Source organism: Apaloderma vittatum, unplaced genomic scaffold (assembly GCF_000703405.1).
Source record: "Apaloderma vittatum isolate BGI_N311 unplaced genomic scaffold, ASM70340v1 scaffold9824, whole genome shotgun sequence".
Classification (NCBI taxonomy): domain Eukaryota; kingdom Metazoa; phylum Chordata; class Aves; order Trogoniformes; family Trogonidae; genus Apaloderma; species Apaloderma vittatum.
Window position 1 is genome coordinate 50,433 of NW_009714364.1, and position 12,077 is coordinate 62,509.

The 12,077-nt window shown below is 49.6% G+C and overlaps 1 protein-coding gene across 2 annotated transcripts in view; it reads left to right on the plus strand.

Annotated features, from left to right (window-relative positions):
- Positions 1 to 2,432: 2,432 nt before the first annotated feature.
- PAK6 (p21 protein (Cdc42/Rac)-activated kinase 6) overlaps positions 2,433 to 12,077 on the plus strand; it is a 16,289-nt gene continuing 6,644 nt past the window's right edge. For both annotated transcript variants that reach the window (XM_009868736.1, XM_009868737.1), the window contains exons 1-3: positions 2,433 to 2,636; positions 7,541 to 8,149; positions 11,493 to 11,984. In XM_009868736.1, the coding sequence (XP_009867038.1) occupies positions 2,433 to 2,636; positions 7,541 to 8,149; positions 11,493 to 11,984 (1,305 nt within the window). The remainder of the gene's footprint in view (positions 2,637 to 7,540; positions 8,150 to 11,492; positions 11,985 to 12,077) is intronic.

Sequence of the window (12,077 nt, forward strand, 5' to 3'; positions counted from 1 at the left end):
CGCTCTTCCCGTAAGCTCTCCATTAAGAGTATTTGTGTTTTCATTGGAACATATTCCAAGCAAAGATGATTCTGGCTGTGAAACCTCTTCTAGGCAGTTGATTCCAGCCTCTTTTGTAAGTTTTTTTTCGTGTTTTTTTTTCGATTGCCTAACCTTTTGCTTTCTTTTTCAACTGTGAGGTATCTGTAGTAGGCTTTTGGCCGCAGCACTGCAATGGGCATTGCCAGGGTGTGAAGTCTGTTTTTCACCAAGGATGGATTGCATGACTGGGGACTGAAATGGTGTAAAGGTCCTGCGACATAAAAACACTCCCCATCCCGGTGACTACAGGATCATGGTAACCAGATTTTGAGCCAGTGTGCATATGTGGCTCAGGACCTCAGTCTAGCACTAGGAAGCAAAGTTGTTGTTCACCTGGTGACTGTACTTTGCTCCCCAAACAAGTTTTAAGTGGAACAACCTGGAAAATATTCGACCTGTATTTCACTGAAGGGGGAGAAAATAGCCCGAGGTACGCTGATTTTCGAAACCAGTGTCCTCTAGAGGTGTGCTCATGCCCACACCACAGCCTGTTATCTCTGTGTGTGTTCTGTGTCTCTGACCCTTGTAAATGTTGATTTGACACAAATAGCTGGGAGCTGAGGTCCTGTGCAGGGGAAGAGTCATCACTACAAGGCTGAAGACTAAGTGGCAAAAATCCTCTACCTGTCAAGGAGGAGGTAGCATTCATCACTTTAAGGAGTGTTAGTCAGGGGCAAATGCTAATATTAAAGTTGTCAGGAGAAAGGAAAGAGCATATAAACATTTTTTTTCTTTATGGATGGATGTTAATTTACTTTTAAGAAACTTGTACATCTTTCTCCCAAGCTAGAGACCTAAAGGGTTTTGGCGCTGGGTCTTTGTTTTGCCTGTTTTGCCAGAAAGCATCCTGGAGAGGGGATGACGAGCTCTGGAGCACGCCGGTTCCATCGCAGCCACAGAACAGTAATCTGCCCATTAAAAATGTAACTTGGAATGCTTGTAACTTTAAAGACATCAAACCAATCAGCAGAATCATAGAACAATTCAGGGGAGAAGGGACTTCTCGGGAGACCTGGAGTCCAACCCCACACTCCAAGCAGGGTCTTCTCTCAGCATCAGACCAGGTTGCCCAGGACTTTGTCTTCAAGAGCAAACTTGCTCTTGAAAACCTCTGAGGATGGAGACTGCACATCTGTCTGGGCAACCTACTCCAGTGCTGGACTTTTCTGGTCACGAGAAAGATTTTCCTTCTATCCAGAGCCAGGACCTTTCTTGCTTCGATTTACACCCGTCATCTCTCAGACTCCTACCACCCTCCATCATACAAAGCCAGCCTCTCCACAGAAAATTTCCCTACCTCTGAGCTGCTGCTTCATGGCAAGACTAACTTCCCCTCACCCCATCTTCCCTGGGTGTCTCGTGTGAAGATGTTCCTTCCATCGCAGTTACTGAAGCCTTCCCACCTCTGTGACTGCGCGCCGAGCTCTGGTTCTTCCTACCTTCCCAATTTCAAAAAGGTCTAAAACTTTCAGCTTCTGTCCATCTCTATCACTTTCTTTTTGGCTATAAAGTCTAAGTTCAGATTCTGCGTGTCTCTTGTGCTGGGGTATATTTAAGTGTTAGCTGCTTTTGGCGTGTTGCAATTGCAACGGCTCTTCACACAAACTGTCTCTCTTAGCCCCCAAGGGAAAGGAGTCTGAGGTTTTAATTTTAGCTTCTTCACCTACCTGCTGACAGAATTTGATTTCCACCTACTACCTCCTCTCTCTCTCCCAAGCCCTCTGTCTAAGCTAGAAAAACTGAGATCCAAAATCAGTCTTGGGCAGATTTTCCTCTGGCAACAACTCTGTTGTCTTTAAATGGGAATCGAATGTATAAGAGTTCCTTGGAGGAACCAGTGAGAAGACAACCCGAGCCCTCTTTATAACAACCCTTAATTCCAGGCTCGTAGTGGAATCCACACTGTCTAACTGGCCACACTCCAAAGTCATTTAACCTAGGTTTGCAAACCCTGTAAAATATAAATATGTATCTCATGTATATTTAAAATGTTGATATCAGGCAAGATGAATTTGTAGAAGGAGAGGAAGCCAAGTGGTAGGAGTTCAACCATGGCAATAACAGGTGCCTGTTTCTCTTCCGAAATAGGAGCATTGCTTCACAGTGGGCAGAGCCCTACAAAGGTCACTAGAAATCCAAGCTCAGCCACTGCTTGAGCAAGTGGTTGCTCTCTTGTTGCCTCTATTTTCTCATCTTAAAACGCAGATGATCAACTCTGTTGTCAAGGTGCTTGTCACTGGAGAATGTTCTTAATACAACGCAATTAACTGGTGTAATTGATGCGTGATTGGGCATGTTGGATCTCGACGTGCAAGAGGGCTGACGGCGCTGTCTTCTCTGCTCCAGGCGTCATGTTCCGCAAGAAGAAGAAGAAACGCCCGGAGATCTCGGCTCCGCAGAACTTCGAGCACCGTGTCCACACTTCATTTGACCCAAAGGAGGGCAAATTTGTGGGCCTGCCGCCGCAATGGCAGAACATTTTAGACACGCTGAGGCGCCCCAAGCCGGTGGTAGACCCTTCGAGGATCACGAGGATGCAACTCCAGCCTATGAAGGTAAGAGAGGAAGACTACTCTGTCCTGTTCCCTGGGCTTTCCTGTTCCTCGGTGACATCCAAGTTGAGGCAAGGTTACCATTGCCCCATATGTCTTTAAAAGGGGCTGAGGGTGGTGTCCGAAAGGAATCCAGTGGATAGCAGGGTCTGGGCTTTGATAGCACTGGTTTACCTGACAGGATGGTGTGGAGAGGTTGGGACTGGTCTCTTCTCACAGGTGATTGGTGACAGAACAAGAGGGAATGGCTTCACACTGCAACAGGGAAGGGTTAGACTCAGCATTAGGAGAAATTTTTTCCCAGCAAGAGCAGTCAGAGATTGGCACAGGCTGCCCAGGGAGGGGGTTGAGTCCCCATCTCTGGAGGTGTTTAAAGGCCGTTGGGATGTGGTGCTGGGGGAGATGGGTTAGGGGTGAGCTTTGTAGAGTAGGGTCAGTGGTTGGACTCGATGGTCCCAGGGGGCTTTTCCAACCTGAAGGATTCTGTGATCCTATGACTCCATGATAGTAAGCTCATCAGAAACGAGGACAGTAGTATCCGTCACCGCGGTAGTGTCGCCGCTCCGATAACCAGCTGGCTGCCTGTCACCAACACCAAGGACCTGCGAAAGCTCCCGTGGCAGCCGACAGGGCCTGGGATGTGTTCAGCTGTTGTGCAGGGAAGCGAAGAGGAGAATTCACAGGGGGGACTGTTTTAGCAAGTTTGTCGTTCTCGTGGGTGAGCAAATTTGGCTGGTAATTAAGTTGACAGGGAAGCCCGAGCGGGAGGGAGCGGGGCACTCTAGCTCACTGCTCGTGGGTGGCGAGGTGAATCACAGACCACTGTGTTGGGATCCTCAACGATCATCTAGTCCAATCCTTTAAGGTAAAGAAATACAGTTGAAATGAGCTGGCCCAGCACCCTGCCAAGCTGAGCCTTAAAACTGTCTAAGGCTGGGGAATCCACCACTTCTCTTGGAAGACTATTCCCATGTCAAGTTGCTCTCATAGTGAAAAATTTTCCCCTGGAGGCCAGCTGGAATTTCCCCAGGAGCTACTCGTACCCATTACCCCTTGTCTTTTCCATGTGACTCCTCTTAAAAAGGGAAGTGAAGGAGAGACAACGGGGAGCAGGACTAAACTGGGGTTTGTAAACCAGCATTTTAACAGAAAATGGGACACAGCGAACAGCAGAATAGCCTTAAAGCAAGTCCTTTGGTAAAAAGAAACAGGTTTCGGATCCTTGTGGATGGGTGAATGTGGAGGGGTGGATGGCTGTCGACGATGGCATCTGGAGCTCCCAAGTGACCTGCTGTGGGACAAGAGGCACGTTCACAACAAGCTCTTGGAAAAGGAAAGATGGTGACGGAGTTACTGCGTTCAAAGTCTTGCTGGCTCATGGGGAGTTTTTGTTCCCAGTCTAAAACCAAAATCCCTACAGGGGCCTCAAAACGGAAAGGTTTGTTGTACTTGGTGCCCTGGTCTGGCCCATGTGGGGGTGTTGGGTCATAGGCTGGGCTTGATGATCTCAGAGGGCTTTGCCAGCCTCAACGATTCTGCGATGCTGTAAAACAGAGATGTTACTACCTGGACTTTAGGTGAAAGAAAATAGTTGTCTCTCTGATGGGTGTATTTAGCTTTTTGTGTACAGATGCTTAAAACGCAGGGACAACATCTGAGCATCACGCAAGCATTAACGCAGAACCAAACTCGTAATTTGAGTGGCACGTCAGGATCCTTGAGCAGAATGCTGATTCAGAAAGGGAAATCTTGCTCGGGAAGAACAGATAAAGAAGGAAGGAGGAGGTGTTGCCTTCTGTTGTACGGTGTCCTGAATGTGCTTTGAGGTTCAAAATGTAGTAGGAGACGGGACCACAATCCAGAGGAGAGATACAATGTGTAATAAGAGACCAACTTGGTTAGATCAGGAGCTCTCTAATGAGCTTAAACTGCAGGAGGATTGCTCAGAAGGGTGGAAACTAGGTCAAGTTATAAAGGGCAAATAGAAAAGAAATTTATGTAGGAACAGAACTGGAAGGCCAAGGCACAAAAGGAGATGTTATTCTCAAAGAACATAAAGGGCACGAAGGAAACATCGTAAGTACGCTGAGGAGGAGAAGGAGGATGAAGGAAAGAATTTGTTTGCTGCTCATGTTGGGAAAAAAAGTTAATAACAGATGACACTGAGAATTCTTAAATGTTTAATGATTTTTTTTCAGTCTGCGGTTAACTGTGATCGGTGGGCTAGCACAATTAAAACGAGCGTGTTGGGATGAGAACACAGAATAAGAAAAGAACAGAAACGAGACGTCTCAGATAAGTTACATATTTTCAAGTCAGCGGGGCCTAATGAAATTCAAGGAATCACAGATCAGTCAGAAGAATTTCAATTCCCAGAAAGAGACTGGAACAAATCAGCAAGTAATCTATTTGCAGCCACTTCCTAGGAGATAGCAGGGTGAGAGCCAGCAGCCAGCACAGATTTCTCCAGAACAAATCATATCGAGCAACCCGACTTCTGTCAGTCACAGGGGATCGGGTTTGGGGCCGGCGAGAAGCGAGAGCGCTCTCCTACACCTTGACTTCAGTCGGGCTCCTGACACAAATTGCTCCGGCATTCCCGGAGCAAACCCAGCAGGTTTTCTCAAGTATTAGGAAGAAGCATCCTCAAAAGGATGTGTGAGGCGTCCCTGTCAAGATGGAAATGGGCGTGAAGGGATTTACTGGAGTTTGTCCTGAGTCTAATACTGGTGGGTGCTTTCATGTGGGACTTACTAAGCTTCTAGATGGCAAAAGCTGAAGGGAGGTGCAAATCTTTAAGAGAACAAGGACAGAATACCCAGCAGTCTTTAAAAACTAGAGGAGAATCTTAGTACAGTGTTGTTGGTTTTTTTGCCTGAGTAAGTTCAAATGCAAATAGACTCTCTTAGACTGTATCACGTAGTTGATTATTTCTGGTAAACTCCATTTGAACTAATTCCTGTTTGATTATACCGATCAATAGTAAGATTTATTTTTTTTTTCTCCCCAGTGCTAATTGCCCTATTAGGCCAATCCCTTATATGTGGAGTCCTGGATACAATTATTATGATTACCATAGTTTTTTCCTTTTTTTTTTTTTTTTTTTCCTATGTACAAGCCTGTAAAGGCTCACTTTTCTTTTTAAAATTATCGTTTCTAAATTTTGGCCAGCACGCTATAATCTTTGTAAGGACACTCCGTATAGATTTGGCTCAAATCTGGATGCTTCTTCATGAATTTGATGCAGCCTTTAAACGCAGCTGCAGAGTGCAGCTCATTCCCATCTTCTCTGCCCGCTGGGGAGAGGATGGACGTGATGGGCTAGAAGTGCACCAGGAGGGGCTGGAGTCTGATTTTAGAAGTTTTTAACAAGGCGGTGAGATGGAATGCATTTTCTAGAGGGGTCACAGCACCTGCTCTTGGAGACTTATTTTGAGTACACGCTAGACTGAAGTCTTTCTGGACTCTTGTCCATCTACTCTGGCCAAGCCAGCCTCTTGAGATTCCTTCCAACTTTGAGTTATTCTTCCTCCCAGTTTGCAGAAACACCGAACCATCACTGAGCATTGGAGGGCTGGTTTCTGAGCTGGTTTCTGGCTGGTTTCTGACCGTTTACTTTTGGTGGTTTTTTTTTCCCCTGTATCTAATTTGTTACGAAAGCGCTGGGGATGGTTTGTGAGGAGCTCCACGTGCCGCTCACCCAACGACGGCTGGGGGAGGGTGCAGGGACGCGGTGAGGGATGCGTGTTCCTACAACAGGACTCGAGAGCAGAATTTCCCGCTGCAGGTGACGCTGCATACACCGTGGGATGAGTCAGATTGTCCTTTCTTCACCTTGCTCGACAAAACCTTCGCTTCTGCCTTTCATTCTCAGACACTGAGCAAACCGGGCGCTCATTTTGTGCGCCGTGGTGGCATTCTCTTGAAATTACTGGAGCTGCTGTTTTGCACCAGCTAAATATTAGGCTCAGTGTAATTAATTCAGCATCTTTAGAAGATCCCTGGAGTTCGGTTAGCAAACAGGAGATTGCCATCACTCCAGGGAGGGACTTTCCTCAGGCAGAGATTCATGACAGTGTAGGAGTGACTCCGTGCTGTGAATTTCTGCAAAGAAATGAAACGTTTTGGTTCCCGGCACTAAAAAGCTTCTGCAAGCTTTTCAATTCCAGCATAAACAAGGTAGAGCCCTACATAATACACCAACTGCTTCGAGTGTGCGACCTGTGCAGTGACATTGCTTGTCTGGATGGGAGCCTTGTTCTTCATCGTTTGCTTACAAGGCAGTTGTGAGCTGTTGTGACCCTTTGTTCATAACTTTTAATTATAATAGCTTGGCAGAACAGAGGAAGGATGCGGAGCTGGAACAGTGTGGTCTTCACTGGTCAGGATTACAATGTATTAGCAAAACCCAGACTAAGGGAGGCTGATTATGACAGAGTGCCACGGGGGTGAGATGAACCTTGCGATGGAATGGCAAGGTGGTTTTTGCAGCAGGCTGTAACTTCTTCTGAGAACTAATATTCTTGGGAGCTTGCTGAGGCTAAGTCAGTGATGTAGCGCAACTACATTTCAGCACGATGTAGCGCAAATACATTTCAGCACGAGAGAGTCAGGAGTGCTAAAACCATCCCAGTTTTTCTCTAGTGTTGCCCTCTAGATTGCAGAACTCACCATCACGGCTGAAAGCGCTGCTCCCTCTGGCAGGAGGAGGTGACTCAGCGATGCCTGTTTCTGTCCCCCCTCAGTAAAGGACAATGAAAAAAAGACAGAAAGAAAAATATCTCTTTTTTTCCTAAAAGTCATTGGGTCGTCTTTGGCCAGACAAGCAAAATCTGACCCTTGTCAAAATAAACTGAGCCTCGTTTTTCACAGCTCTTGATTTTTTTTTCCCCCCCCATGTTTCACAGACGGTGGTGAGGGGCAGCACGGTGGAAGTGGAAGGCTACATCTCCGGCATCCTCAACGACATCCAGAAGCTTTCTGCCATCAGCTCCAACACCCTGCGGGGAAGGAGCCCCACAAGCAGGAGGAGAGCTCAGTCCCTCGGGCTCCTGGGAGAAGACAGACCCCCGGACATGTATCTCCAGAGTCCTGAAGCAGACTGGGCAGACAGATATGGAAACTACCTCAACTGCAACGGTGGTGCCAAGGTGACGCGGAGGCAGACGATGTGGCCGGATTACAAACCCCGCCTGGAAGGACAGTCTCACCCCAACGGCATGGTCACCAAAGCTCAGTCCCTCGGGCCCTCCGAGTTCCAGGGCGCTGATGGCAGCTGCCTCCAGCGTTCCTCGGCGCTGCCAGCTCTACCAGGGGACGGCGAGAAGACGGGCAGAAAGAGCTCGGAGGAGTGCTGGCCTCAGCCTTGCCTCGTCCGAGCAGCCAACTCCAGGCCCACGGGGGAGGGCAGCCCCAGCTCCAAATCGAGGGAGAACAGCCTGAAGAGGAGGCTGCTGCGCAGCGTGTTCCCCGCGTCCAGCGCCTCCAACAAGTCCGGCCCTTCCCTGCAGATAAAGGTACGGGTATTCCGAATGTTTGAGCAAGCGCAACCTCGACTTTGCAGTTCTGGGGGCTCCTTCATGCAGCCGAATGATTTTAATTGTGAACGTCACGCAGTCATCTCACGCAGTCAAAATTGTCCTGGACGAGGGAAGATGTGTAGTCCCGCTGAGCCTTACAGAACACACTGCTGGGCACAGCTCGGGAGGGCAGCCAGATCCACCTGGGAAAGGCTCCTTAGTGTGAGGCTGGGAAGGAGGCACTTGCCCATTTTTGCCCTTCCATAGTAGAAAAGGCATAACCTAAATGCCGTTGCGCTAGCATAAATGTGCTTTTGCCATTTGGGAAATTGCCATAATTCACATTAGTAAAGTATTCTTTTTGCCTGTGCAAGACAGAACCACATCAGGAGAGCTTGTTGGCCGTAGCGGCATCTGCCAGCCTGCCTACAACAGCAACCTTCCCATCGGCACCGCGGCAAACAGGGCGTCTGCCTGCTGGGGTTTGGTGGGCATGGGACAGCCTGTGGCTGCCTCTCCCCCAGGACAGCTACCCTGAATGAATGGCTCAGTATAACGAGGCAAAAAACTCTGGTTCCAGTTACTGGGTAGGAAATGCAACGCTTTGGGCCACTGCTCCTAATGCATCCCAGGCTAAGCCAGCACGAATCGTCCCTCCACGGCTGCTGGGTGGTTTCTGAGGCTACGCCGGGCTGGTGTGAGGCCAAGGTAATTTCTTGCAGGCGTGGAGTCCCTGAGCTGGCAGGGAAGGCTGCAGGAACCACTGGCCCGACCAAACCGACTGCTGTAAAGGCTATTGCAGGGTGGGGCTCCTCGGAGTTTGCATAAGGATGCGGCTGAGGCTTTCAGAGCAGCCTTCGCCTCGCAGATTCCCCTTCCCAGGGAATGGGGTTTTAAAGGAATGCAGTTCATGGGTTTGCAGGCGTGGAGTCCCTGAGCTGGCAGGGAAGGCTGCAGGAACCACTGGCCCGACCAAACCGACTGCTGTAAAGGCTATTGCAGGGTGGGGCTCCTCGGAGTTTGCATAAGGATGCGGCTGAGGCTTTCAGAGCAGCCTTCGCCTCGCAGATTCCCCTTCCCAGGGAATGGGGTTTTAAAGGAATGCAGTTCATGGGTAGCACAAACTCCACTTATTGCTGTCTCTGACTTGAGGCTGGAGGCTGTGGAAGAACGATTCTGTCTTTGGAGCACGGGTGCCTTTGCCGGGCCTCCGCACTTTCATGAGGAGGCGCAGAGATTCCCGCTCAGACGGCGTGTGCAGGGGTGTGCTGGTGTGTTTGAACCCGAGCTGCTTGTGAGAGGAGGACAAAAGACCCTGAGGTTGTCTAGTCCATCGCAGATGTGATGCCGGGGGAGATGGGTTAGGGGTGAGCTTTGCAGAGTAGGGTCAGTGGTTGGATTCAGTGATCCCAGGGGGCTTTTCCAGCCTGAGTGACTCTGTGATCTCCCTGCTCTGGTGAAGGGCCAGTGCCATCGGTGGCCGCTGTTTATCTAAGATGTTCTTAACATCAACGAAAATCCCGGTCTCCCTCGCAAATGGAGGTGCTGGCGTGCAGCTGTGTAAGAAACGCATTTCTGCAGACAGAAGGGAACGGGGATATAAGTGGCTGGAAGCGGGGAGGTGGGTGCCTTGACACGTCACCACGGGAAGGTCAAGTGCTCCCTCCTTTTGACCTAACATGGATTTTCCCAAGTGGGAGAACCAGGCACATCTCAAAATGTCCAGAGACTGAAAATGTGTATACAGGGGCTGTCAAATCACAGGAGCAGGAAATAGTCCTTACGTGTGGTTACACGAACATGTGGGAGCTTGCACGCACGTTGTGTGCCCTTCTGGGTGCTCTAGGTTATATAAAGCTTATTTTTATTTTTTTTTTGCCTCCTCTCAGCTGAGACAAAACAAGAATTGGGAAATAAATATTTCGTTGCCATGAGCATGCCTGTACAGGATTGCAGGGGTGGAGCTGGAAAATGAGGAGGAAGTAACTTCTGACAGGCGGTTTGCGTTCCCCGGCAGCAGGAGCTGCTCCATCGTCCTTCCAGGGCCCCTGCGCCTGCAAATGAGCCATGTGTGTGCGAGGCTTAGGCAGATTTTACTGTTGACAAAAAATCCTTGATTAAAACCCAAAGTGCATAGAATTAAATCCCATACGCTTATTTTCCGTCTGAGACGGAGAAAATGAAGGCTCTTCAGAAACATTCTCTACTGGCAGTTCTTGGTTCCCGTACCCGTATTGTTAGCTTTACTAATAATCTGTCTGAATGGTGAGAAGAAAAGAAGCTTGTTGCTTTGAAGTTGTTTTTTGTTTTGCCTATAACATAAGTGACTGGCTTGTTCTTTCTGAAGCCTCTGCTTTGTCAGACCGGGCATCATTTAACATATAGGTAAGCTTCTAACATATTTTATGCCTAACCTGCTAAGACGGTGTTGAATTTTTGTCAGCATTTCCAGGGTGAATACTAGCACTTCAGGATTTATCCTTTTTTAGGAGAGCTGTGTGCACAGGAATGCGTGTCCTGAAGCCACGTTACCGCGGGCGGTGATCTTACTCCATCTCACAAAGTGCTCAGGGTTGGGCCAGCTTGGGGCTCGAGTGGGAGCTCTCCAAAAGCCTCGAGTGATCTGGGGAAGAGGCTGCTGATCCCAATTCGTTGCAGGTCTGGTCTGAGCCGCTAGGATGGCTCTGCCTGGCTGAAGTCTCGCGCTGGCCACCAGCAGCCATCCTGGCCCGTGGTGCTTTTCCCAAACCAGAGTTAATTCCGTGTCTGATGGGCAGGAACGCTCCGCAGGCACCCGCCGAAAGTGCAGAGAGAGTTTTCAGTAGGCAGAGCATAATTGCCCAAAGGGAATTAAGCCAAGACATCAAAGTGATTTACAGCTTTGGCACGAATCCTCTTTCCTTTCATATATAGGAAGATCAGAGGCGCAGAGGGATGAAGGGTTTTCAGATTCTCTGCAGCACAGGTTGCCCCCGAGTTTTGGTGGTGAGGTTGGAATGGTTTCTAACAGCTGGTCCTTTTGTGTGGTTTTGGGGGTTTGGTGTTTTCTTTAAAGCATGTGCTTTACCAGGCCCTCGATCTGGAGGCCCTTAAAGCACAGCTCCCCAGCCTAGAGCTGGTTCCTGATAATGCCCACCCGCGTGGCTTCCCCTCGTCGTGCAGCAGAGCTGGAGAAAAGAACCCAGAGCTCTTGACTCCGCTCTGCTGCAAAATGCACGAGGCCGGAGTGGACTGACACAACTGATTCATAGAGTCGTAAAAGACCACCAGTTCCTGAGGCTTCTTTCTGCTCGTTAGCCTAACCACCACCTTTTCTTTGTCCTGCTTTCGTATTCCGAAGCCCAACGCTTTCTTCAGGCCCCAGCAGTGGGGTTCCCCGCGCAGCCCTGCGGCCAAAGCCCAGTCTCTTCCACCAGACCAGCCTGCATCCGATTTCCCCAGGACGATCTCGGACGCTGGGACCCCCCAGAAGTCTCCAACAACGGAGAAGGCGGTGGCTGTGCCGCAAGGGAGACCGTCACCGGCGGGGTCCCCCCGGAACCGTCAGACTCAGACCAGTTCGAGCAACCTTCACCTTCCCCAGGACTCCTCTGCGAAAGGGCAGGTGGCCGGCGAGGACCCGGTGGTTGTGACTCACGAGCAGTTCAAAGCTGCCCTGAGGATGGTCGTGGACCAGGGGGATCCCCGGACGTTGCTGGAGAATTACGTGAAGATCGGCGAAGGGTCCACGGGTATCGTCTGTATCGCTCGAGAGAAGCACTCGGGGCGGCAGGTGGCCGTGAAAATGATGGATCTGAGAAAGCAGCAGCGCCGGGAGCTCCTTTTTAATGAGGTGAGTGATGTCCAGTGACAGGACAAGGGGCAACGGGTGCAACCTGGAGCACAGGAGGGTACACAAAAACATGAGGAGAAACTTGTTGGATGT